Here is a 26288-nt window from a genome sequence, read left to right as displayed (position 1 = left end):
GAATGCACTGCTTTTTGCTAGATTAAGTTAACACTCACCTCTCAATGACCACCTTAATGACTCCAACATGAAGCAAGATTCTGGAACTTTTTCCTCCAACTACACCCCATATATGAATACACTTTATACGCCTGCCTTTGTGGAAAATTGGACAGCATGCCTGGGCAAGTCATTAAAGTATTGTTAGCAAGATAAGGACTCTGGTGTAACATCTAACACCTACATCCATTGTCTACAGGTATCAAAAAGGATTCATGTAGACAATAATCAATAAAGAGACGCCCACCTACATAAATTATTGGGTGACATGTTGTATACTTATTATGCAGGAAGTTTGACCCAATACTTTATAGAGGTGTGCAAATTTTTATTGATAAATATATCAATTTTTTTTACGGCTCAAATAAACACCCTTGGTCATTTTTCGGAAGTCAAGTCAGACTCAGAGTATTTACCCTTTTCAATAACATACTGTGTGTTGTGTTGCAGCACCTGAGTGCTGCATTCTTGGTGTTGATGCCCCTGAAGTGTTTCACTTCTCTTTTTAACTCCTGTTTTGTTTCAAATTGCTTTAGTTGGGTCTTGTGCTTTGAAGGCCAGTGTGTCTGGGTCACTGAGGCTTGGAGTGTTTCGGCAGACTTATAAATAACTTTCAGAATCGACTTTGGTCAACAACATGCAACTTCAGTACGGTTCCGCATATCAATTCCAACAAGCATTTGCAATGCAATAGGTCTCGCATTAGGAAAGTTTGAGCTATTGGTCTTGTTAATGACACATTTGTTATTTATGTGTTAGTTTTGAAAATAGTGAAATGAATAGCTTTGTCATTTACAATGCCAATACTTTTATCTTTTGCAAATCTGACACCTATAGCATTTGTAATGTTTTGTATTTACGGGACTTAGATGTATTGATATTGCAAATAACAATGGCTTTTAATTCTTTTAAATAATTAATACTTAAATAAAAGTTATTGTAATTTATAATGGCAATAGCTTAAACTTTTGTGAAGATTATGTTCACTGTTTTTTTTTGTGACGAAAATCCAAGAACAGAAGTGAAATACTAACATCTTTTTGTGAGATTTATAATAAAGCTTGAAACATTGAGAGAACATATTCGAACCAGTTGTTGTTGAATGGTTGCACAGATTGATACTGTGGTGGCGCATAGTGATGCTGTGGTGATGCAATAGCTAGAGTGAGGGCGATAGATAGCTAGAGTGAGGGCGATAGATAGCTAGAGTGAGGGCGATAGATAGCTAGAGTGAGGGCGATAGAGTGCGAGGGCGATAGAGTGCAAGGGCGATAGAGTGCGAGGGCGATAGAGAGCGAGGGCGATAGAGAGCGAGGGCGATAGAGAGCGAGGGCGATAGATAGAGTCATGGCGATAGATAGAGTCAGGGCGATAGATAGATAGAGTCAGGGCGATAGATAGATAGAGTCAGGTCAAAGAGGTGCATACTTTTATACTTTTGAATGCCCTTCATGAGGGGCAGTCCCTAAAATCGACCTACATTGTTAATTAATTTTTCTTCTTATCCCACTCTAGACATTTCAATAGAGTGTATCTCCGAGATAAACAGCGCTGCTAATTAACTATGTACTGCCAAGTGTTTGGAATGGATCGTATCATCAAAAACAACATGAATCTGGCCTGAGTACCCCATTGGTAAATGTGGGCAAGTTATTTATTTTGGATGGTCAGAGTAGAACACCGGAAGCTCTGTGGGATTGTACAAAAACGTTTCAACACCACGAACGAAAGAGGTTTGTTAAGAGCGATGTTTGAAGCTCAGTATAGTGCAAAATGAAAATGCGGTAACAGAATATGTAAAGCAACCACTAACACTATCTGCTAAAGGCACAACCCACGGAGGCTGGAGAGCATGAGCTAGCAGCAACGAAATAACATTAGTTGAAAAAGTAGCAAGAGTACGTTTAAATAGACAAGCATTGGAAATGCAATAGGTCTCGCACCATTAGAGTTAGTGCTTTTAGAATTGTTTATGGGTTTTTTTGTAAATGTTTAGCATTTTTGTTTCCTGTAGCCAATGCTAAAGAATTACAAATAAAAAAAGCCATAAACATTTCTTAAAGCTCTAACTGAAATGGTCTGAGACCTATTGCACTGTGTGAGGGTGAGGGGTTGAGGGTGAGTGAGGGTGGGTGAGGGTGAGTGAGGGTGAGTGAGGGTGAGGGGTTGAGGGTGAGTGAGAGGGAGGGTGAGTGAGGGTGAGGGTGAGTGAGGGTGAGTGAGGGTGAGGGGTTGAGGTTGAGGGTGAGGTGTTGAGGGTGAGTGAGGGTGAGTGAGGTGTTGAGTGTGAGGGTGAGTTAGGGTGAGGGGTTGAGGGTGAGAGAGTAGTTGAGGCTGAGTGAGGGTGAGTGAGAGTGAGGGTGAGTGAGGGGTTGAGTGTGAAGGTTTGAGGGTGAGGGTGAGGGGTTGAGGGTGAGTGAGGGTGAGGGGTTGAGGGAGGGTGAGTGTGGGTGAGGGTGAGTGAGAGTGAGTGAGGGTGAGGAGTTGAGGGTGAGTGAGGGTGAGGACCTGGACCTGGGAAACCTGGCAGCTCTGGACAATATGTCTTTGAAAGTTGTATTCATTATACCTATAGTGACCCTTTGCAATACCTATCTAAACAAAAATCCTTCTAATGGCATTGCCTACTGTTACACTATGAAACTAATACTGTCTGAGCACCTGGCGTCTGGGTCTTCTTCAGGACTGAAAGGAGCACCTGGGGAATAATTCTGAAAGTGGGTGTAAAAATGTGGAGTTGTAAATTATGTGCTACTAGTGTGAAAAGGTGAACACTACCTACTATGTATGAAAACGACGGGTAACCTCCGCAGGTCAATCCAAATGGTGGGCCTGTGGAGGCTCCTGTGGGGAGAGAGGTAACAGTCACACGTCTGCTGGTATGTCCTTGCCAGCATAGACAGGGTTACTCAATAGCGGGCCCATTGGTACTTACTTACATGGAAGAGTAACAATTGCAGGACAGTTTGCTTGCAAATTGTGGGAAGATAATTCCAACGGTTCTGTAATGAAAGAAGGGGGGGAGGTGCCTGTCATTAAGACATCCAGAATGGAAACTTTGGATTAATTAAACCATAAACATGGAACAGTGGAACTAAGAACCGTCCGCCTAGCAATACCATGGTCACCATGCTTGTGACTGGAGGGCCAAGATGTGAGAGGTCTGGGCAGTTACACAGGTGAGTGCTCGTGTCATGCTATGCAACCCGGTAATTTTTCCGGGATGCCGGCAATGACGGCATTGGTGAAAGTTATGGGTAATATCATGCCCAGAGGAGTCACTGTAAACGTTAGGGCAAGTAACAAATAGAGCCCAGGTGTTAATCAGGTCAGGCTCCGCAGGCCTGGATTTATGTACAACTGCGGACCTGGGAGCTTGGTGAGACTAAATTCAAAGGCTGTCAAAAACAACCCGGGTCGGTAACATAGTAAAAAAAGCTCGGAGCGGAAATGCCTGTGCCGCTGGAGTCAGCTTAAAGCAGTCGAGAACGACATTACTAAACAACACAAGTTTGGCCGTCTATTCTGAGATGCGATTAAGTAAAGGAAATGTGGTTGCGCCTGAGTCGCTTGGAAGACTGTGAAAAAGCGGAGACTCGCTCTCCTGAGTAACAAGACGGAGGGAAGAGAGGGGAGGGGGGAGGAGAAATGCGACACGGCGGGAAGGGGAGGGGGCGGAGCGGGTAAAATAAACAAACAAGACGGAGGGAAGAGAGGGGAGGGGGGAGGAGAAATGCGACACGGCGGGAAGGGGAGGGGGCGGAGCGGGTAAAACAAGACGGACGTGCACGCGCTTTTAAGCTCAATGCGCATGCGCATTGAGCTTAAAAGTCACGGGCACTGCAAGGAATCGCCACGATTCCTTGCAGTGGATAAAGAGTGGATAAGCCCCCATAGTCTCGCTTGCTCGATGCGCATGCGCATCGACAGGCGAGACCTAAAAATGTTGATATTGTGATAATTCTGTATATTCAACTTTGGAGCTTTCTACATTGATGACAAAGCTTAAGTCCAGCAACACAGGCTATGAAACTTCAGCATCACTCGAACCCATCCTTGACCAGTGTTTTCCTTTCTAGTTATAAAAGGTATTGGCTTCAAAACAGTCTGCCACTAAATATTGCAAATATGTGAGAGACTCAAGGTACACACAGAGTATAAGTGTACCCATGGATACTGACAATGACATTACATGCAGAACTTAAAAGGTATTCTATCCATTAACAAAACAATATGTAAACAACACCAAGCAAATAAACCTTTAAGACTTATTCTGCACAGCCTCTACCACGGAATTTGAAATCAGTAGTATAGGAAGCATCAAAATTCCATCCAGCTACAGCTTATCTTTTTATTTTGCCAAGTGTTGTTTTACTTCTGATTCACCTTTTCCATGTTTGAAGAATAATTTCAATTCTGACTGTCCCAGTTTCCGAACCAGATGATGGATATGTTGTGAAGCATTGTGGGCTAAGGTTTGACATCACAGCGAATACTCCTATTCTACCGGTTTGTGGAAACCTTAAAAAGTTATTATAATTGTTTTCCTGAGCCCTGCCACCACATGGAAGTGACAAGGTTTTTGTTTTAACATATTACGTTATTAGCATGATAATAAACAACATGTATGTGAAGCTGATTACATTTATTTTAACATTTATTAGTGTAGGCCTCGATTTAAAAATGGCTAATGGCATTTGCTGCCATCTATCAGTGCACCTTGATGCCCACGGGCTTAGTTGCGCGTTATAAATTTCATTTCATTTCATTCATTCATTTCACATTCATTTTCTTCACTTCTGTTTCACATGGCATACAGCCTATTCATGTGCAAGCAACTCAGTAAACAATGTTTTGAGATGTAATGTCACTTTCCCGGGTGCATATTGATTTTTCAACTCTTAGTCCTGTAGCACACTGTTCCACTGAGAGTGAATTTTCCCAATACCTCACCTATTTAGACCATGACGGATTCTCATTTGAACCTGCCTTGGTATTTTAAGTAACAACATTTGTACCAACTATTGAGGTGCCTGAAGAGCATTAGGGATGGGAATGGCATTATGCCAATATGAACTCCCCGAAACGGTATTGTTCTTTATTTAACTTGATTGTTTCAATCCGTGTGAATCTTACAAAATTCTATTGAATGTAGGACTTTCTTTAAAAAAAATGCATTAGAAACAAACCCCGTTTTTGGGGGTGTTGGGCTCTTCTCCCTTGACATTTAAGGTGCAGCACCACGTCGGTCTGACCACTGATTTATGAGTTTGGAGCATAACTATATCTGATTCTACTTATTCATTGCCTGCATTTTATTCTGAGCTTTATTTAGTCCTGACTTATATACTGATTTTAATAATTTATTTGGTCTACTTTAATGATTTTAACCTTTAATAAACCTTCATGTTTTTTTTCATAATATTTATCCCGCCTTCATTGTAAAGCCTAAAATGCTTTACAGCTTGCATTGAAATTAGCTGACTAGATCCAGTTGAGGAGGAACAAAATCCATGGGGGATTAATACTTCTCCCAGTCCGTCGAAAGCGATTTAAATTGGCATGTAGGAAAAAGTGCTATCAGCAGAATAAGGTACTTTGTGATTCTAGAATGTGTTTATGCTACAAAAGTACCGGTGCCAAGTTGCCCAAACTAAATCAATTAAATACTCTATGGTATGTTAATATCTGTATCATGCCAATTATATACACCGTAATACAATGTGACCAATTCCTCATTTATTCGTATCAAAATAAACAACCTGTGTCGTAAAATACAGACATACCAACTTCATATAACAATTTAACTGAACGTTTGATAAAAACATGGTCAAGATCCACTCACACATATTCATTCCACTGGCAACTTATTCCATTTGCAATTTTGATTATGTGCAGTACATTTACTCATCTTTACAAAAACTCATACCCACACCAGTTAGAAAAATTACTGTTTACAATGTTCAATTGAATTGCATTGACCCTGAGAATAACTTTAAACTTGATAGTTTGTAAATATTACAGAAAAAATGTAACCAAAGACCTTCCACCTTTTACCTACAGTTTAAGAAAAAGGTAAACATTATCTAAAACTCACTCGTACAGTATGTAACAAAACAGATAAAAACGCACATGCATACAAATACTATACATAATGGATATTTTTATGAAACTATGCATTTTAAACAGTCGTTATAATCTACAGCAAGGCATTTTGTGATACACAGTATTAAATAGTTTCCAAAATAGTGTCAGAACACGTTTCATGATTGTGTCTTACAAAAAGGATCATCGGTTTGGGAAAAAACCTTCATTGTCTACACAAAAAAGAAAAAACATTTTTAGAAAAATTATTAATCTAAAATAGTAGATTTGAGAATAGTCACATCCTCAATAGTTATACTGACGCTGGCAAGGCTGGCGAACAAACAGTCCATTGTGCTTGATTTGCCTGGAGTGGCAATTCCTAGTAAGGTTTTGGCGGCGTAGGTGATTCCTGTTCAGATAAGGCCTTTCATTATGTTCTTTAGCCCACTGTGTGGGATGAAATCTCTTGGCTTGTTCCAGAAAGGTATGATGAGCAGCAAGAGCTGAAACATAGCAACGAATATGTTGGCCCATTTCATTTTTTGCATCCACTCTAAAATGAAAGAAAGGAAACTATGTTAAGAATATTGCCTGTAGGAAAAGAGCTAATACGTGTTAAACCATCTTGACAATCTCTTGTATCACTAGTGATTATGTTTTTTCATGCAATAAATAGGAATCTTTAAATATATTTTAAGTGTTATGAGCCTAAACAAAAATCGACTTGGGTAAGATCATGTAGGACATCAGATCCCGATTATTAATCAGTGCGCTGCATGAACACACTGCATCCGGAGATGTTCTGCTAAGACAATAGAGGACAGCAGTAAATTATAAAACGTAACGACATTTGTGAGGCACAGTAAATTGGGCTAACCTGAATAAACAAAATCCTGAACAACCCTGGTAATATGTATGTCTCCAGGATCCAAAGAAATATACTTGGTCAAGATTCATTGCACAAGATACAAATGAGTGCAGGACAAACAATGCAAATGCCCCCCCCCCCCCAAAAAAATGATATATATATCACAAAAATAACAAACATTTTCCTTAAAGAAAGGTTAAAATCACTGAAGGAAATGGTGCTAGCAGTCGCGGTAAGCAGACAGTGAACATACAAGTAGAAAAATCAGAAAAAGGTTACTTACTTGTAGTCATAATTCTGCATTGTAGGCATCATATTTGAAATCATACATTTGAGGATAAGTCTCTGCTGCGCACACGTGGACCCTGGAGCACTATTCATTAATATATTGTCTATTGAAATGTCACACAGGGTGCTACTGCGAATCTGTCCTTATGATGAGCAACACCCTGTAATAGCCTATCAGGGGCTTTTTTTCTGGAAATCCACTAATGAACCTTAATGAGCAGTTCGTGCGTACACTTCAGCATCTGAGGTACAAGAAAGGTGTGAAAATGTATGATATAGAAGGAAAAATGCAGACAGTCTTACCCTGATCGGTAAGGAAAAAGTGTCCTGTCTCTTTAAGAGTCCAGGACCTTACCGTGCCCATGATGCACTGCATTGGCAGTTGCCTCACAGCGCAAGTTCTTTTTTACAGTAACATTGGTGATACAATTGATTCCATATTTGTTTTGCAATGCCCAACCGTACCCAGTTGGATAGGTTGGTGGGTCGTTTATCAATAATGAAATAACCCTTCCTTCAGCATTGTAGGATCTTCATTGATAGCCATAAACATTAGAATAAAGTTGAAAGCTAATTTTATCAACCAGAAGGTAGCTGTTGGGCAGCAAGAAGAAATCAGAAACAAAATCAATCTTAAGGGGACAGAGTATAGATTGACACAATAGTGCTTCTCTGTTTAAAGAGATTTCTCAGGGTTTCCTGCAGTGTCTTGTGAATGGATGGATCAATTTCCATGTAGCTGCCTTACATATGGCAGAAATTGGTATATTCCTAATCCAAGCTGTCATGGCTTCTTCTCCTCTGGGAGAATGTGCCCTAGGATTTCCTGACATTCGTTTGTTTGCTAGTTGGTAGAATAAAGTGATGATGCTTTAATCCATCTAGCAATAGATTGCCTGGCTGTAGCTAGACCATGTCTGATATAGCCATAGTTACTAAACAGATACTTTGTTACTCTGGTATTTTGTTTTGTCTAGGTAGAAGCAAAGGCCTCTTCTTCATATCTAGTGAATGGAGGGCACACTCTGCACCTGAGGAACGACATTGAAAGAAAGTAGGCAAGAGTAATAGTTAGATAGAGATAGCCAGAAATTACTTTTGGGAGGAATGAAGGATGTCTTCTCATACCACCATATTAGAGTGAAAATAGGGAAGGGCTCTACTGCCGATAAAGCTTGTATCTTGCTCACTCTCTGAGTGGGGATAATGCCAGCTAGCAAAGCTCAAGGAGAGATGCTGCAATGTAGCCTCATGTATCGGTTCAAAGGGGGAGCCAATCAGTTTTGATTAAACAATGTTTAACTCCCATGGTTGAGAAGAATGTCTAATTTGAGTTTACAATTTTTTACGTCCTTCCAGAAAGTCTTGGATGATGAGCATGTTAAAAAAATTATAGTTAATTTGTACATTTTCTGTAGGCAGTAGTAGGGGCTAGATGAAACGTTGTTGATGTGAACTGAAGCTTAGTTTGATCGAAATGAAGCAGATAAGGTGATTCGATTGTGTTAATTATCGTAGCACCAGAAGCATTTCATTTCCATTCTATGGAATATCATAGTCGTGTGGAGGAATGCTTTGAATCTCTTAATATCTCCATACAGGCTGGTGGGAGAACCAAATGTCCATACTGTCGGACTTCAGGAATCATGCTGCCAAATTCAATGATGTTAAAGTAAGATTTTGAATCTACCATTGAAGACTGCCCAGTAGATCTGTCCTGAATGGATCTCTCCATGAGGTAGCATGGACAATAGCAGAAGGTCAGGCACCCCTACTTTCTCGCCCAACATGATGCTATTATTATAATTGTTGCTAGATATTTCTGCAATTTCAGTATTACTGGGCGGTATTAGTAGAATCAGTGGAAAACAAAGAAACAGTCTTGATCATATGGTAAAAAGGGTATTTCCTAGGACATCAGTTCTGGTGGCCTGGATACATTTGTCATGACCCAGGGTGTCCGCATTTGCTGTTCAAAAGAGGTCTAAGTGTTCCCCATTCTTTGAAGAGGTCTTTTAATACTATGTCATCCAGAACTCACTTGTGAGTGTCTTTGTAATAATGATGGAGAAAGTCTCCTTGCGGACTCATTCTTCCTGGAATATGAACAGTTGTTACTGTCAGTTCCCTGGCCAAGGCCCATTACCAGATTGCTTGTACTTCCACAGAGAGTGGTCTCCGCCTGGTGCTCCTTTTCTTTTCAGGTTAAGCATGGTAGTGGCACTGTCTTTTTGAACCTGGATTGTTGATCCCTTTTTGAGGGATGGTAAAAAAAAAAAAGACTTGGGGTACAGGTAGACGGCTCCCAGGTCCAGACAGTTTATGTAGTTTGAGTTTTCCTTGGATGTCAACTGTTCCTGCGCTTTCAAATGTTGTACTTGAGCGCCCCGACAGGGCAGAATCCATCACATTGATCTGCAATGGTAGATCTCTCTGCAAGGGAACTCCCTTGAGAAATCTTTGTGTCTTGCAACACCATGCTAGAGATTTTCTTGCTGCAGAGGTTAAGATCAATCAGTCTTCCCAGTTGCTCCTCTTAGGACACCTCTGGTCCTGTAGCTTTGCTGCAATGGATCAAGTGCAACTTTAATTTGTGAAAATGTAGATCACACAGTGCCATGTAGCCTAGAAGGGAGGCAATTTGTCTCACTGCTGGATTGGAGATTTTCTCAAGGAGACAGCTTTTGTCCCAAGATAGACGACACGCCCTCCTCTGAAGAAAACACACTTTTTTGCGTGGTGACTAACATTGACCCCAAATAAGATAGCCTTGGCACTGGTGTTGAAATTGATTTTTAATGGTTAACATCCACAATAGCTCAACGTAGGCCCAAGATGGAAATAGTCTCCAAAAAGATGCACAATCACCCTAAAAATCAGCGTTGGAACACAAGAGCACTCACTGTGAAACATCCTCTGAATGAAGGTCATTCGTCTGAATGTGCCCCTAGTCCAGAGTTTCCTAACCTTTTCTATGCCCCGAACCCCTAGGAAATGTTTGATTTATGTCTCAGTCTTTCTCGGACTGAACGGATATGCCCTGTTCAATGGGCACCATTGTGTGATCTTATCAGCCTAGATGGGGTGTCATTATTCATGGGAGTGTGGAAACTGGGGCTGGGTTGTTCCCCCGACTGCAGAAGTCTTGATTCTCAAGCGTACTCCCCTGCTCAGGGGGTCTCTTTCTAGAGGACAGAACCTAAAACAGGGGTTCCCAGCCTTTTCTATTCCAGATCCCTAGAAAATGTTTGATTAATGTTCGCCCCCCTACAAAAGACTTGCCGGATTTGTATTATGCATAAAGTACATACTTTCCCTCTTTGTCACACCCCCTGAAATGCTATCTCGCACGCCCCCCCCCAGGTGCATTGGAAACCCTGCACTAGTTTGTACAGCTCACCCTCTTATGGCACCTAGTTGTTCATGGCGTTTCTGTACCTTTGAGAATACATCATGAGGGATTCCGGGACCACCAGAGACAGAATCACTTTCTGGAGTGTATCCCTTGATATTACGTAATTGTCCTTTCATTGCTATACCACCTCAGTTCCAACTGTACACAGCCAGAAAGAATATAAACTGTGGCTGGATCCCATAATGATCACCAGGTGCCAGTAACCAGTGCCGAAAACTGGCAAAAAATATGTTATGTCTCTTGATCGGCTCGCAATGTCAAGTAGAACCACGTTACAAAAAGATACTAGACAGCACATATGAGGATGAGGATGTAGCCTTACGGCTAAGAGCGATTGACCTTGAAGCTGGGAAACTAGGTTCGAGTCTCGGCATTGAAGCTCATCATCCTGGGATTCTGGGCAAATCACAATCTCCCTGTGCCTAACAAAAATTAATGTGTCCATCTGTAACGAAACTGGCGCTCGTGTAAAGCACTCTGATACCGGATATCTTCGGTTGTAGTTCGCGCTATATAAAACTCTAAAAATAAAAAATAAAAAATAAATATATATATATCCTAGGATTTAACTAGCAAACGATACATGAACACATTAACCATTATTTTGATGATTGGGGTCGAGATATGCTATGCAGAGGTTGGCCATACCATCGCCTTTCATGCCATAACAGGATGCAGGTATATTCTGCATGCAGAGTAATCTTTCGTTGCGAGCCCCTCATGTTATTAGAAAAAGGACCATACTTAGCTCTTTTTCAAGAAATACATGCAGATCTAAGTGACATTTTTACCCTGTACTGGCCAAAAGAAAAGTTGATAATAGAGACTCTTCCTCATGACTTCCACCTTAACAAGTCATCATTTCTTAACGACTCACTGAATCGTTGAACTAAAAGGAGGGGGTGCTAGCTTAGGGAAGCCTCACATACATTAGGACACCATGGAGAAAATACTGAGATACAGAGTGCACACTTTAGACACAGAACTCACCTTGCAGTAGGAGTATACAATGTGCATGCAACCTTTCTGTAGCTCATCCAAAGGCAGCCAATAAAGGGTGGTTGCCGTGTATGTTCAGCAGCCTCATAAGCACTATGACATCATGCTATGAGCCCTCTTGGTCAACTGGTTTGTAGTCTTGCCTGCTGTACCAAAGAGATGAGTGCCCGAGGAGCAAGGATAAACATGGAGGTTGGGAGGATACAAAAGGATGGGCAGGAGTGGAGAAAGAAGAAAGAGGGGCCTTACAGGATGAGAAATGTTTAGCTCAAAGTTTCTGGGGGAAGAGATTGGAAATCCATGGCCCAGTTGAGAGCAGGGGCGGCTCTAGGCTCATGGCGGCCCTGGGCAGGGGCCGTAGGTAGGGGGCCCCGGAAGAGGGGGTCCGGGCGGGGCGGGGCGGAGCGCGGAGGCCAGTGAAGAGGGGAGGGGGCGGGGGGTGTTTGGAAGTGGAACAGAGCCGGAAGCCGCCAAATCTCTGCCAGGGGCCGCCATGCAAATATGTATCCATCCTCAGAGGATTATTATATTAAGGATATATATTGGCGTGGTGGCCCCTGGGGTTTGGTGGCCCTGTGCAGGTGCACAGCTTGCATGTGCCTAAGGCCGCCCCTGTTGAGAGCGACAGCCCTGAAAAAGAAGGGGCAGGCTGCAAGCGTTCTAGCCCGACCATAGGGCTTTGGTTAGGGCAAAGACAGATGCTAACATACTTAACCATCGTTATCGTGTCAGTTTCAAAGAGCTCAGTAAACAGTTTTGGTTTTACATTGGTTTATTGCTGATGTTCTGGGTTTCCCAGGTAGCTTTTTAGCTCTAAGGGGACATCGTCACTTAGAAAGACCAACAGTGCATTTAAAATCTACTCTTAAATAACAACTGAGGCTCAATATGCTCACTTCGACTTCCATCGTGATCCATTGACCCCCTATTGGCAGCACCCTCGAGCTGCATCCACACTATTGTCAGCACACTGAGTAAGCACCCTAACAACATTGTCTGAACTATAATATGGGTATCAGTGGCATAAAGAACACCCTTGCAAACACTAACAAAGGAAAGGCTGAAAGTTAAGCAACTACATGTTTGTAGGCCTCAATAGACGGGTTCATTTGATGAATGAAAACATTAATTCACAAATGAGTTGGTTAAATGCTACTTGTATTCTTATTAACAAAGAGAAGTTTCACGTTTCTAATGATTTTGGTTGGACAGGGGTAGTAATTGGGTGCCCTTTTCACCTGTAGGTTCCGTGAAACCTCTCCTAGAGGATATAGATTAGGAAATCGGTTTCATATGAACTTCCAAAAGGAAGGGTCAGCTGTCAGACTCTTCATTGTTCTAGGACATTGCAGAATGTTCATGCAGGAACTTTCCAAAATACTCTAATCAAGTTTCTGTCTATAACCTGGTACAATGCTTACCCAAACGCCTATATAAAAACCTGTTAAGCAAGTGGGCTTAAACTGAGTATCTAAGTGAGTATGAAGGATTGTCCTGGTAAAGTTTGAGAGGTGTCAGGAGGGGAATATTTCCTAGAGACACCCACAGATGTTGTGGTACTGCAATGTTTGGTTTGATGTTCCTGACAGAGAATCGATGAAAAGCTCTCCGTCACGATGATGGTAAAGTACTTCCAGGAGAAGAGGTCACCTGGAAATTAGGTCAGTCATGGGCAAGTATGAATGTAAAACAGAGAAAGCGCCCACTCTTTGCAACTTCTGTGGTAGGGAGATTGGCTAAATCAAAGCAGTCCTGCTGGTTTCGCTTGCCATAGGCCTTGTGCCTGTGATGACTTTTTAGTGTACCAGTGAAGTACTTGTTCTTATGCCACGTACTCCATCCAGTAAGACCTAAAGTCATGTCTACTCTGGATGCCAGGATCAACTCTAAAGCGAACCTGTATACCATTTACTTTTTACCTTGGTATAGCATTAAAGACCAGGGAGAGTATTTTATGTGTTCGGCAGTGTTGGTATTTTTTTCTTTTTGTGGGCGACTGTGGGGGCTGTTGACACTTTCACTTATGTTGGGCACATCATGGTAATCTGGATTGTTTTGCTGTGCTACTTCCGAGTGCAGATGTTGGTGTTAATATTATGTGTGGGAGAGATGGCAGTATCACATCTATATACATCAGATCAAATGGAGAGCCAATCAATTAAGAAAAGACAACATTCAGAACCCCATGGGGGGTGGGAGGGGGTCGGCCTTCATACAGCGGGTGGACATTAATATCCTCTAAAAAGTAGATCATAAAAAGTGAAAAGGCTGGTGAAGGAGGACATCATGGTAGAGACAGTAATAGCAGCCAAATTAACATGTATGTAAGAAAAGCCACACTCCAGACAAAATGAAGTACAGTGGTATTATCTGTATTTTCATGGCCTCTTCAAGGAACAATTGTGTCTAGGCACTATATGCTTCGAGATGCAAAGTAGCTCACCCCATTCGGAAAACCGATATGGACCGACACCGGTTAAAGAAAGAAAATTTATTTCTCAAACACACCTGATCATAATGGCTTTGTGTGACCCTTAAGTACCACTAAGATTGGAGAATGATCCGTTTGAGTGTTGCACCAAAAGTGGTGCACCATTTCTTTCACTATACAAACATTATAGCTGGATTGTTTTGTATAAGAAAGGAGTGCACCTTCCAAATCCAAATGGAAGTGTACTGAAGTGCACTATTTGTAAATATAGATGAAGGGTAAAATGCCAATTTAGGCCTAAAATAAAGACCGCTCCTGAAAAATAGGAACAAGAAACAAGATGTGCCTCACACTTAGGTCTCAACTAAAACACAGTGCTTACGGATTAATTAATGGACTTCACTGCACATGCAGGGTAGAACTACTATCCAAGGCAACAGACAGTCCAGATCTGGGACTTATGGGACCCCACTCGGTCTGCATATTTAATAAGGATAGTGACTAAGAGAAAGGGGACTAAAGGTCAGTAAAGGCCAACTGGGGCCTAGCTACTAAATCAAAACGTTGTGGTTTGCAAAGGAGTTTGTAGCTGCTCTCATGTTGAGAGAACATAACTTTGTTCTGGAGGAACATGGCTGTAGGATTAAGAGAATAAATCCAATCTGTACTGTTTGCATGGATAGATAAAATAAACCTGGCTACAAACTCTTGGCTGCCATTACATTATTCTCACCCATAAGACTTCAATATAAAAGCTGACTGCATTTTAAAGCTCATCTAGAAAACAAACTGTCTACATCATGGTTATCTTCGCTTTTCAAGGTTACTGGCTTGCCTGTAACCCATGGATGCAACGAACTTGACGAGCACAAGATCTGTCATCTTCATTGTTTCCTGCCAAACGAAGATGCTTATTGCACGTGCGTAGCGCCCCGTCAGAGGTCTTGTGTCCATGGGTTACAGGCAAGCAAGTAACCTTGAAAAGCGAGGATAACCATGATGTAGACAGTTTGTTTTCTACATGGACACAAGACCTCTGAGGGGGCGCTACGCATGTGCAATAAGCATCTTCGTTTGGCAGGAAACAATGAAGATGACAGATCTTGTGCTCGTCAAGTTCGTTGCATCCCATAAGAGTGGCAACAAGTGTACCAATTCACGGTTTAGTGTATGGGGTGAGCAGCTCCATGAAAATAAACTGAAATCGCATATGTATTTCATCACATCAGGAGACCTCACGGTGACATGTGCACTATATAAGAACGTATGACGTATGACATTGACATCACAGCTGCCATGCCGCTAAGCCTTTGTCTGGAAAGATTGGTGATGGCTTAAATGTATGTTATAGGGCTGATTTTGTACTGACGATACCGGTGAACAGTGGCATCGCAATTCCTAATCGAACATTGGTGGAAGCAGACTGGAAAAAAGCCCATGTAAAACATTTAATAATAACTAAAGATACAGGTGAAATATATCAAGAGGTATATGATGTCCTTTAATAACCAATGGTGTTTGGCAAAGATCCTGTCATGACACTGAGAACAAAATTCTCATAAATAAAAACACAACCTACCTAGAACACTGGAATCCTTAAAAAAAATAACGACTCGCACCTACTGACATCACCTTAAAAGGTACAACTCAACAAACTATGAGACGCCCATCGCAGAAGGAAGAACACCAACCATATTCTAAGCAAAACAATACCTGTGCAACTGAAAACAATATTTAATTACAAGGCACACGCTGCGCCATTGCTTGATAAGGTAAACAGTGTTTACCGCGATTCTTTTTCCCCGCAGGGAATCTCAACGCGGTCGTTACCACGGCCGTGTTGTGATTCCGCATACCATTACTCCGCAAGTCGGAACCACGACTTGCGGAGGGGGGGTGGGGTGCTTCGGGGGGGGGGGAGGTGTTGGATTTAAAATCCAACACCTTCCCTAGTGTCCCCACAGACTGGAGTTGGAATAGTAAATTATACTATTCCAACTTCCAGCGCCCCCCTCCGCAAGTCGTGGTTCCGACTTGCGGAGTAATGGTATGCCGACTCACAACGCAGTCGTGGTAACGACCGCATTGTGATTCCCTGTGGGGAAAAAGAATGTGGGATGTCATCATATATTCACTTGATAAACATGGAGAAATTACCTCAATTTGCTTGGCTTAGGACATAACTCAGGCTCGCAGTTCGTCTCCTGTGCGGTGCGGCAAGTTTTGGGGAAGGCATAGACAGACATGCTGGGATGTTCAATCAGAAGGTTCTCCATGGGGCTAGTCTCCACCGTAAGAGTGGTTAATCCACCTGCAGTGAAACATGGAGGAGGGGTAACAAACCAGCTCTCCTCCAGAGGGCAGTGTTCAAACTGGATAAAGCAGGATTCAGTGGCATCGGCCAGGCACTCGAACGATGATGAACAGGAAAATATGGGTGTAAAGTCAGCAGTGGATGAGGATTCAATTTCCGCTTCCTCTGTTGCGCAATGAGTGCAAGTATCTACCAAGTGACATTGTTCATGTCGCCACAACAGTCCAGATGAAAATGTTTTAGGGTTTTCCAGCAGAAACAAAAAAGATGAGGGAGGGAGGAAACAAACAACACAATTACAAAAGTACAGTGCCAATACAAAAGTACACACAAGCTTCATCAACAGGCCCGTTTCAGGACAAATTGTACAACACAAGGATCATGTGCAGTTTAGGAAAGGGCAATGGTTAATAGCTGGTACAGAGCCAACACAGACACCAAGAATTACTTGAGTATTGTATTGTATTGTAATTGCCTTTATATAGCGCTTACTACCCCTGACGAGGCGTCTGGGCACTTTTTCGGAGACTAGCACGCTAATCCGGCACCCATAGAGGATTAGTGTTGAATTAGTATAGTGAAACATGCAAGTACATTTTAAGTGGTGGATAGGTTAGTCAGTTATAGGTTAGTCAGTTATTTGGATTCGGAAAGATAGCAGAATCTTGAAGCACGCTACTCCGGAAACCCATAAAGGATTAATGCTGAATTAGTATAGTGAAATATGAAAGTAATTTGAGTGGTGGATATTAGTCAGTTATTTGGAGTGAGAAGGGTAGCGGATAAAGAGCATTTTTACAAAGTCAAATACAACAGTGGAAAAAGAAAAACAATGACCAAGGTGCACTCCTGTACCCTAACGCCATAGGATGCCCTGCTCAAAACAACTTGAGGCAGGACATTACTCTGCCTCGACACACACACAAGCTACGAGGCCACAAGATGTAATGTATGCCCACAGCTATGCCTCCCCCTACACACCACACCTTTACCGCACACTTCTGAAAGGGGGTGAGAAAGGAGGAGGAAACGCCCACTTGAAGAACCATGAGAATGCCTTAATGATTGAGGACGGGTTTTAGTAACAGAAGAGAGACTTTGCTACGGTGATTTATACAGTGCACACAACAAACACACTTGTCTACAGTTGCTTGAATAAGAGGCGTCATAAGCAGACCTAATAGCATGCTCATCGACCATAGAAGTACGAAGGGTTGGTTCGCCTTGTCACAATCTCTAAATGTGAGCGAAAGGGATCTGCGTTGGAGCTCGGTTAATTCAAATCAAAGGCCAAATAGAGAATCACAAGTTACTTTTCGTAACTGAGACCACAAAAAGTGATAGATGTAAATATTCAAATCAAATTCTAGTACTACATTCCGTCATTTGGTTGCTTGTAAGTGCCATTACAATGGGAACCAATGATATGTAAATCATTTTTGGTCCTGACCCAACACTATACCTGAAAGTAACGAGTAACTTGCACCCCCCCCCCCCCCCTAATTCTGGCTGTTTTTCATTCCCAAGTCGTGGTAGCAAAAGGAATATGAAGCAAAGAAAGCTGGAAGGATAAAGACTGTATAAATTAAGCCAGGCATCAAGTTAGCAAGTTTTAAGCTGCTCTTTTGACAAATAAACATCCGCTTAGGTTTGCATCCGAAGTATGTTTGGAAAAGGAATTTTGCAGGGCCCTTTGTGCTGCCCCGTGAATCTCTAGGACAGGAACAAATGACCTTAGTTAGTTTATTAAACAAGGTACTTTGCCACAAACAAACTTTGCCACAAACATTATCATGGCTGTCAAACACCCGGTCTACCCACTTTAATGGGGGAACCGTTGTTTCTGCCAGAGGAGCCCCTTCTGGCTCAGCCATTAGAAGCCGGAGACTAGCAGCCTGGCTGACAACAGGCCGTCAGTCAAAGTACCTCACAGGGGCGGTTCATCCATAGGGACGTAGGGTTGTTGACCCCCTGACCTCCCCACTGCATCACAGCAGTCCAGTGGGACGACCTGGAGCTGTCTCTACGGAACTGTGCATGTCAGATTGGCCGGTGTTTTTGCTGCGGGCAGCCTGACATACCGTAGTTCAGCCTTCTGCAATCATCAGCTGAAAGGCAGCTGAGAAGCAGAGGCACAGACCCATTGGTGTCCAACAGAGCACTGTGTTTGCCTGCCCCAGCCAATCCTAACAGTGCTCTTCTGCTGTTTAGCATTGTAAGCAGCAAGAAAGCAGTGCTTGTATTGGCTTGATGGTACACTCCGGCAAGCAGTGCGAGGCCGGAGGAACTTTGAGAGTGTTTGCGGTCAAACGTGTGCTGCAGATCATCATTCAAGGTAAGTTTTATTTTTAAACGTTTTCTTATAATTTTTGTGTGCCCCCACCACCATTTTTTAAAATGTATCAGCCGCCACTGATTGCTCATACCATCTTAACTGTTCAGGGCAGATCTGCCTACATTTGTTTTCATTTTCTATTCCTGCATTGAACATGGCACCTGCACAGCAAAGCCTCAGTGCCTTCAGAGGACTCCGCTCAAGGCACAGAGATCTTCACCTTGCAGACAGAGAACTCGAACTACGGTGAGCTGTAGTCTGCCAGCGTAGAGGAGTACATCCCTCCACTAACCTTGTGGAATGGAGTACAGCCCATTAAAGGATAAATATAAGCCCCGAAGTTCTTAAACCCTACAAATTATATCATTGTTCTTTCCAGAGCATAAACCCCGAGAATTTAGCACAATATATCGCCTAGCAAAATAGGATTAAAAACAAACATCGCACCTCGAAATGAAGGGTCTCCCACAGAAGCAGATGCATTTCTACCTTAAACAAATAAAAAGCAGAGGAGATGATTTGATGTGAAACATACGACCACATTAAACATCCAAAATAGTCTTAGCACCCTTAAAGGAAAAGACCTCAAAAGAAGACATGGTAGAGAAACACTTTGGTAGATATATAAAAATAATATGGCCATGGCGGTGAAAGATTGCGGGATCAAAAGAACCAACATGCTGTAGAAAATATTGTATTGCTCCGAGGAAGTAAGTCTTAAAGATCGAGGACTGGGTGGGTTGGAAGATTGGCAACAATAAAGGTCGCTCTTCAAGTTAAATTTGTAGATGCACAGGAAGACCGATTTTTAGTTTTCCTTGAGGATCCCACACTGGAAGAATTGTGGGAAAGTTCAGAAGGTTTCTTGATCGGAGGGGTGCAAAGAAGGACGTATTCAGGAATATCCCTCGAGTCCTAACCCCTTACATTAGAGTCATATCATAGCAGTTGCATCAATGAAGCATCACTACTGAAGCAGAAGGTTGCTTTGCAAAGCTTACCTATAAAATCCACTAGAATCCATTCATCATCTTCCTTTTCGCTGAATTCTGGCTCTTGGCTTGATACATTTTCATCTTCTCCCATAAACATATTATTAAGTCTCTGAAACATTGTTAAGGCAAGATGAAAACTTTGGCAGAAAACTCTGGATCTCCCGTTCCAGAGACCGTGATATCCCAGACGCAGATATGAACCAAGTGGCAAAAACACAAGGTTAAAGTGCATAGATGTGCTCCAGGTTCGGGTACGGAATATAAACACCTGCAAGAAATTAAGAAGTCATTAACAACCTGTTTCAATTGGTAGTGAATAATAAAAACAAGCAAGATTTAATTGCATAGAATGTGGCCACGCAAATTAAAGCAAAATGGGTGCTTATATCATTTAACTAAGTAGTTAAAATACAAGGATGAAACTACAAGTCATATAATTCAAGACGTTTTTCTTAGTAGTTAAGTCACTCAAATGTTGGGAGAGAAAGCAGTTTTGAAGGATGCTATCTTTACTGAAAATTCTTCTTGACTGGATTCTATTGGCTTTGTTGGCGATAAAGTACCAATTTTTCTACGGTGTTTGAATGCGACCTTGGAAAATTGCTGTGCTATCCAGTGGCGTAGGAAGGGGGGTGCAGTGGGTGTGGGCCGCCCCAGGTGTCATCACTGAGGGGGGTGACAAAATGGCAAAAAGATGTGTTTTAAACACATATTTTTGCCATTTTTTCAAGCCGGGGTGACGTGTCATCATTGAGGGGGGGTTGACAAAATGGCAAAAAGATGTGTTTTAAACACATATTTTTGTGATTTTGTGAAGCCTGTGGTGACAGGAAAATGCCTGCCCTGGGTACCACCTGACCTTGCTACGCCACTGGCACTATCTTCCATTCACCTGTCACTTTTCCATTTTCCTTGGAAGTTATCGAGGTTTCTTCATGTTAGCCTAGAGTTGTTGTGTTGAATTTCAGTCGGTTTACCCCTCGACATTGCTGCTGGGCAATGTACTGTGACAACACTTTTGCATAATGTCATACTGAGACTATACTACAAATAAATTCTGTTTATGAGTGCACATTTCTTAAAACACAGCCATTCATAATCACTATTGGGTGACTGAAAGTTTAAAATGAACACACACGCCAAGCCTTACAAAATAAACAAAGTCGGGTCAAGTAAGGAGAATAAAAATCTGGCACAAACTACAGAGGCAACCAACTTATTTCAGATACAGCACCCATCTATAAATATATATATATATATATATATAAGATGCTTTCATTAGTCAAGTGTCTAAATCAAGGTAAATGAACACTCCTTTCTTGTACAGAAAAGCTGGTACTACTGCCAAGAACCTCAAAAAAAGCTCTGGGGCTGACTTTAGTCTATCTGATAGACCATATACTAGCACTGTTCCTTTCTCATCTTGAAAAAGTAAGAGGTTTTTGCGGTTGGAACAAATGGGTTGATGAAATTGAGCACCTTGAAGACCTAAAGCACACATCCAATCACCTTCCTGTAAACGTGGGAAGGTATGATCATTGTGAATTTCTTCTTCTTAACCCATCAGTTCTGCATTTTGCGGTTTACAATACGACAAAATTCCTGCTTGGGTCCCGTCTTTTAATTAGCAAACAAAGGGGGCAGACATCTCTTGTCCACAGATGTTTTGGAACAAGCTACATTGCTTTTTAGGTCGAGCCTAAAGCTAGAGCCAGCGCGCATGCGCTGCTCTGAGAGACTTGTTGTGGAGGAGTTGCGTATGGAAGCCCGCCCACTCTCCGCCCATATTTGCCATTGGCTTGTATTATTTTCTGTCCTAAATGCTGACTTCTGATTCATAAGTAGGCTTGTTAGTCCCTCCTTAGTACTGCCTCCTCTTCATTTGTCACCTCCAACGGACTGTCCGTGTCTTCTCCCCCATGCCTGCCCTCCCGTTGTCTGTGATGCCCACCATTTGCAATGCAATAGGTTTCACGTAAATGCAAGACCTATTGCATTGCAAATGCTTGGGTCTGCAGCAGTCATTAGGATTCTTGAACCAGCAGTGTAGAACTGCAAAGTTCATCCCCTTCAGTGGAATTAGGGGGGAGAACTAGAAAACTTGATTTTGTACCCATTCTAAACAATAGCTAGTATCCACTTGTCCTTTGTAATCTCTTGCCGGGCAAAGGGATAGTTTTAAATCATTCCTTACACCGAGGTGTAGAAAGGGGGCAGGGAAAGAGAACCACTGCTTCGCCAGGAACTCTCTGGCAGCAGAAGGCTGCTGACTAGATCATCTGCCATGTGTGGACTTTTGTCACTGAAAAGGCTATTGTTCATTTTGTTCCTGAAATTGTCTCTTTCAGAAAGTGATATTCCAGTGTTAACTGTTTGAAACTCCTCTGAGTTGTACACAAGAAATTCTTTCCAACCCAACAGACTTTTTATTTATTTTATTTTATGCAATTTTTAAAGCGCGCAAATACCCGTACGGGTGTCTCGGCGCTATCGTTACAGAACTCACTTCTTGTGTGTTAAGGTATCTGTTGTAAGGTAAATTCCACAGAATGACCAGAGGTAGCCAGGAGGTATATTCCATCTTAGGAAGGTCATAAGAAGGTACTACCAGGAGCTGCATGGTTTCTGCTCAGCCCACTCTTTTCAACTATCATTCTCTCCACACAAGCAGGCACACCAACATTCCACTCTCTCACTCATAAGGCATTCTAACATTACACGCAGTATTCACATTCATTCTGGCTGAGCAGCTAAGGGTAGGTGCGCTTGTAAACATCAAGGGATAACAGTATCCCCCTCCATTATGACTTTTTAATCTCATCAGCTTGTGACCCAAACAAGAACAAACCACTTAAGGGCAAACTCAAGCTTCTCCTTTTGAGCATGTGGCATTAAAGGCTTATGTCTGATCTGAGATGAATGGCTAATAAAATCCCATGGCAGATATCAACACTTGCGAAGCCTGCAATTTCCCAAGATACAACAAACTATCGGAGGTGATCATTCATTCCTTTACAATCTCTAGAAACTCTATTTTCTTTCAGGAGGATTGTAAGAAATTAGCTCATGGTATCCCAAAAGCAGCTATCATAGAGTCCTATCTTCTGCTGTGTTTCTCCTGTGGCTTTAAAGATGTTGAACCTGCAGCATTACACTATTTCTTCACTGCAGCTACCACACCAAGGAATCTGCAATTACAATACCCCCTAAGCACTTTTGATCCAGATCCATAGACCTGAATGTCTTCTCCAATCACCTTTTCATTGGAATTACAGAGGAACGATTTGCAAGTGTCCATCATATTTTGCAGAAGATAGAAAGAAATGGGTCACACCTGAGGTTTAATTTGAATAGTAAAAGAAATTACCTGGTTACCAGTGAAGTAGTGTGGCTCACTGGTTAGAGGCGGCAGACCCGAGAGCAGAGGACGGCCCAGGACCAGGGTTCGATTCCCGGCGCGGCAGGTTTCTGGACCAGGGTCAGCGGACTCGATAATTCTCACGCCTCGGTGCCCACTCTGATCAGCGATCACACTCGGCAACTCTAGGCATTAGCTTGCCTCATTTTCACTAACGGCCCCACCAGACCGCCGGGGATGCCTGGTCTCACCCTGGAGATACCCATTAAGGGACCATCTCTCAGGGAAGCCAGGAAGGGTTTCGCAGCGGTCGAAGCGCCTTGGGACCCTACGGGTAAGTAGTGCGCTATATAAATGCCAATACATTTACATTTACATTTAGGAGACACTGAATACCGAACTTTCTCGTAGCCTATTTGATTGTTCATGGAAGGAGAAGAGGTAAACAATTGGAGAAACCCTTGACAGAATAAATTAAGGGGTAGCTGGTGGTATTTCACACCATACTGAAGAGTTGGCGTTTGAATACTGAGGAGCTATTCTGCACCTCCAAGGAGTGGGAGTGATTACTATGCCCTCTATGATGGAACCCTCTGTCCAGCTCAGGTCAATTCTCTTGTGATAGTAGTTAGGAGCAGAGGACTCTTCTCTGCCCACTTGCCTACCTTCTAACAAGGCAGAATATAAGGTAGATTCCTATGGAACTTGAGACTGTTTCGAAGGAGGTTGAGCCCACTTGTGGAGTACCTGGGTCCACATGCAGTGATGGTTGATCATCATTTTCATCATCTGTAGGAACAGCAGCCACTGGAGGTAAATAAAAAGGTTCTACGATTCACTCCCAAGTGTGGGAAGATTGCAACCCAGCTCTAGTCCAGGAAGGAGACACTCTGGCAGAGGGGAGCACCCCATATTGAAATGTCTCTCATCCGAGTACTCAAACCCCAGCGTTGAGATATGGAAATTACTCTACACTGAACTGTTGTGAAATGCCTTGTGACCTGGAATGAGAGCACCTATGACTTCAAGATGCTGCCTAATCATCTCCGGGGGTGGCAGAAGCAGAATCATAGGAGTGAGAGCTGGACACTTTCCCTCTGAGGTACATGCAAAAAGAGTCAATCTTTTCTACCAATCTCGCCCTTTTAGCACTAAGGCGGACAACATGCCTGACCCTCTCAATCCTGTATGACATCTTCATGCAGATGTTGTAGTCCTTGGTAGAGTGAGAGTCAAGAAGAAAAAGAAACAAACATGAGGGTCATTCCTTGACATTTCTCCCCTAAAGGATGGACATTTTTTAAAAAGAGCTGCCATTGTTGCTTCCGACAAAATTGAGATTAAACACCCTAACTGAAAAAACATGCGCATACAAATGGTAAACAACGCAACAAAAATAAGAACGGATACAAAAAACCACAGATAGTTTTTGGTATCCAAATTTAGCTTCAAAGAAAGCGGAGCTGTGTGACTCTCACAGAGCGGAAAAAGACAGTTTGACTAACTGGCGCCCCCGCTGGACACCGTGGATCAAAGCAGCTTTCCAAGATTCTTAAAGGAGCAGGGTCGTTTTGCAACATCTAATAGTATTTGAACGCAAAGGCAACATTCCGGCTTCTTTTTTTTATTACAGTTTTAGGTATCGGACAATTGTACTATGAGCAGTAAGTTGCATAGTTTTTAAAACTTTTTTTTTTTAAGTGAAAAGCTGTGTTCCGCCATCTCACATATGCGGAGATACTATTGTTTGGTATCGATATCAGAAGAATCCCGTGATGAAAAGCTATGTTGTTACACTGTTGTAGCGTCTGCGCGCTACAACAGTTGAAAAACAACTTGATGGCAAGGTTATCGGCGTTTATTCTTACTTGCTTCACAACCACTGTGAAGCAAATTGGCATCAATGGACGTGTCAAAATTCACAACTCTGCAAGGAATGAAGAAAACTAATTTCAAAAGGAATGCTCTAGACTGGACAAGAAAACTCAAGTATGTACCAGGATTCCAGGAACACATCAGTGGGAAGTCAACACAGAACCTTAGCAAAGTTAAGAGACTGAAGGTTTTTTCATCCCACTTAAAGCCCTGGCCTTCCGTAAATGAATACCGGTACACGTTATGCGCTGTAGCAATCGGTAGCACAGAGGACGAGCCCTATTATTTACTCCAAATCACACAGGACATTTAACTTGCAAATGTATTCCGGTAAGGCGGATCTGGCCGCTTTACATTGCCTTAGGGTGTGTATGTCCTTGGTAACAGTCACCTCCTCGTTGTCCCTGCAAGGGGCGTGGCTTTACGTGGAGCGTCGGGTCTGGGCGTGGCTTCGGGCGGGATATGGGCGTGGCTAAACTTGTAAACAGAAGCTGCAGCCGGTGCGGTAACCCGACACCGGCTCTGAACGTCACCAGGAGCTGAGCAGGCAGGGGATCCCCCGGACGGTTGCAGCATACTGCGCACCCACAAGCTCTAGGACGACCGACAGCACACTGCACGACTACCTCACCCCGGACTAGTTCTATCGCCGCCTTTACTCTGGTAACCGTCCATGAATCACAAACGGAAGAGACACTTTCCATCAGCCGCTTCCAAGCGTCTGTTTCAAATCTGCGTGACAACGCCCTCCGGGTCTAGAAGCAGTAGCATCCGGGAGGGCTTAAGCGGAGTTGAGGGATCGAGGAACCTGTCTCGTCTGTTCACCTCTCAACAGTTGAGAAGGGAGTGACAGGCAACATCTCCGGTAGTCTTGCCTTTTGTTTCCCTTCTCAGCCATAGGCCGTATGGCCTTTCATCCATGTATGGATGACTTGTTTTTCGGAGATGAGTACTTTTATAAACCACCAAAGCTTTTAAAAAAAATTAAGACCCTCACTCACCTGAACCCTCTTTTGAAAATAACCGTTGCTATTCCAGATCACAGTGTGTGTCCCCAGGGTGGGCTCTGCCCGTTTGGGGTTTGAGGTAGATGTGGACCGCTGAATGTTTGCATCGAGGGTGACTTGGGTGTCGCGCGGTTCCTTCTTGTCCCAGCCGTTGGGCCCGTACCGTGGAGCTTGCGCTCGCTTCGTCTCTTTATTCGAGTCTGATCTTTCAGACTTCGGGTCCCAACTGATTCTTTTGTTGTTGTCAGAAAACAGTTTTCAACAGCTGATCGAGGAG

At 42.8% G+C, this 26288-nt stretch overlaps 1 protein-coding gene across 1 annotated transcript; it reads right to left on the bottom strand.

The window, feature by feature from the left end:
* Positions 1–5756: 5756 nt before the first annotated feature.
* Positions 5757–26288, bottom strand: TP53INP1 (tumor protein p53 inducible nuclear protein 1). The gene is made up of 4 exons (XM_086966018.1): positions 26006–26288; positions 19778–20039; positions 16285–16630; positions 5757–6679 (listed from the first exon to the last, which is right to left on the bottom strand). Exons 2-4 carry the CDS (start codon positions 20001–20003, stop codon positions 6430–6432), a joined length of 822 nt encoding a protein of 273 aa, XP_086822144.1. The 5' UTR covers positions 20004–20039; positions 26006–26288; the 3' UTR covers positions 5757–6429.

The sequence above is a fragment of the Lissotriton vulgaris genome, chromosome 4_1, assembly GCF_964263255.1.
Source record: "Lissotriton vulgaris chromosome 4_1, aLisVul1.2, whole genome shotgun sequence".
NCBI lineage: Eukaryota > Metazoa > Chordata > Amphibia > Caudata > Salamandridae > Lissotriton > Lissotriton vulgaris.
This window is presented reverse-complemented; position numbering and strand designations above follow the sequence as displayed.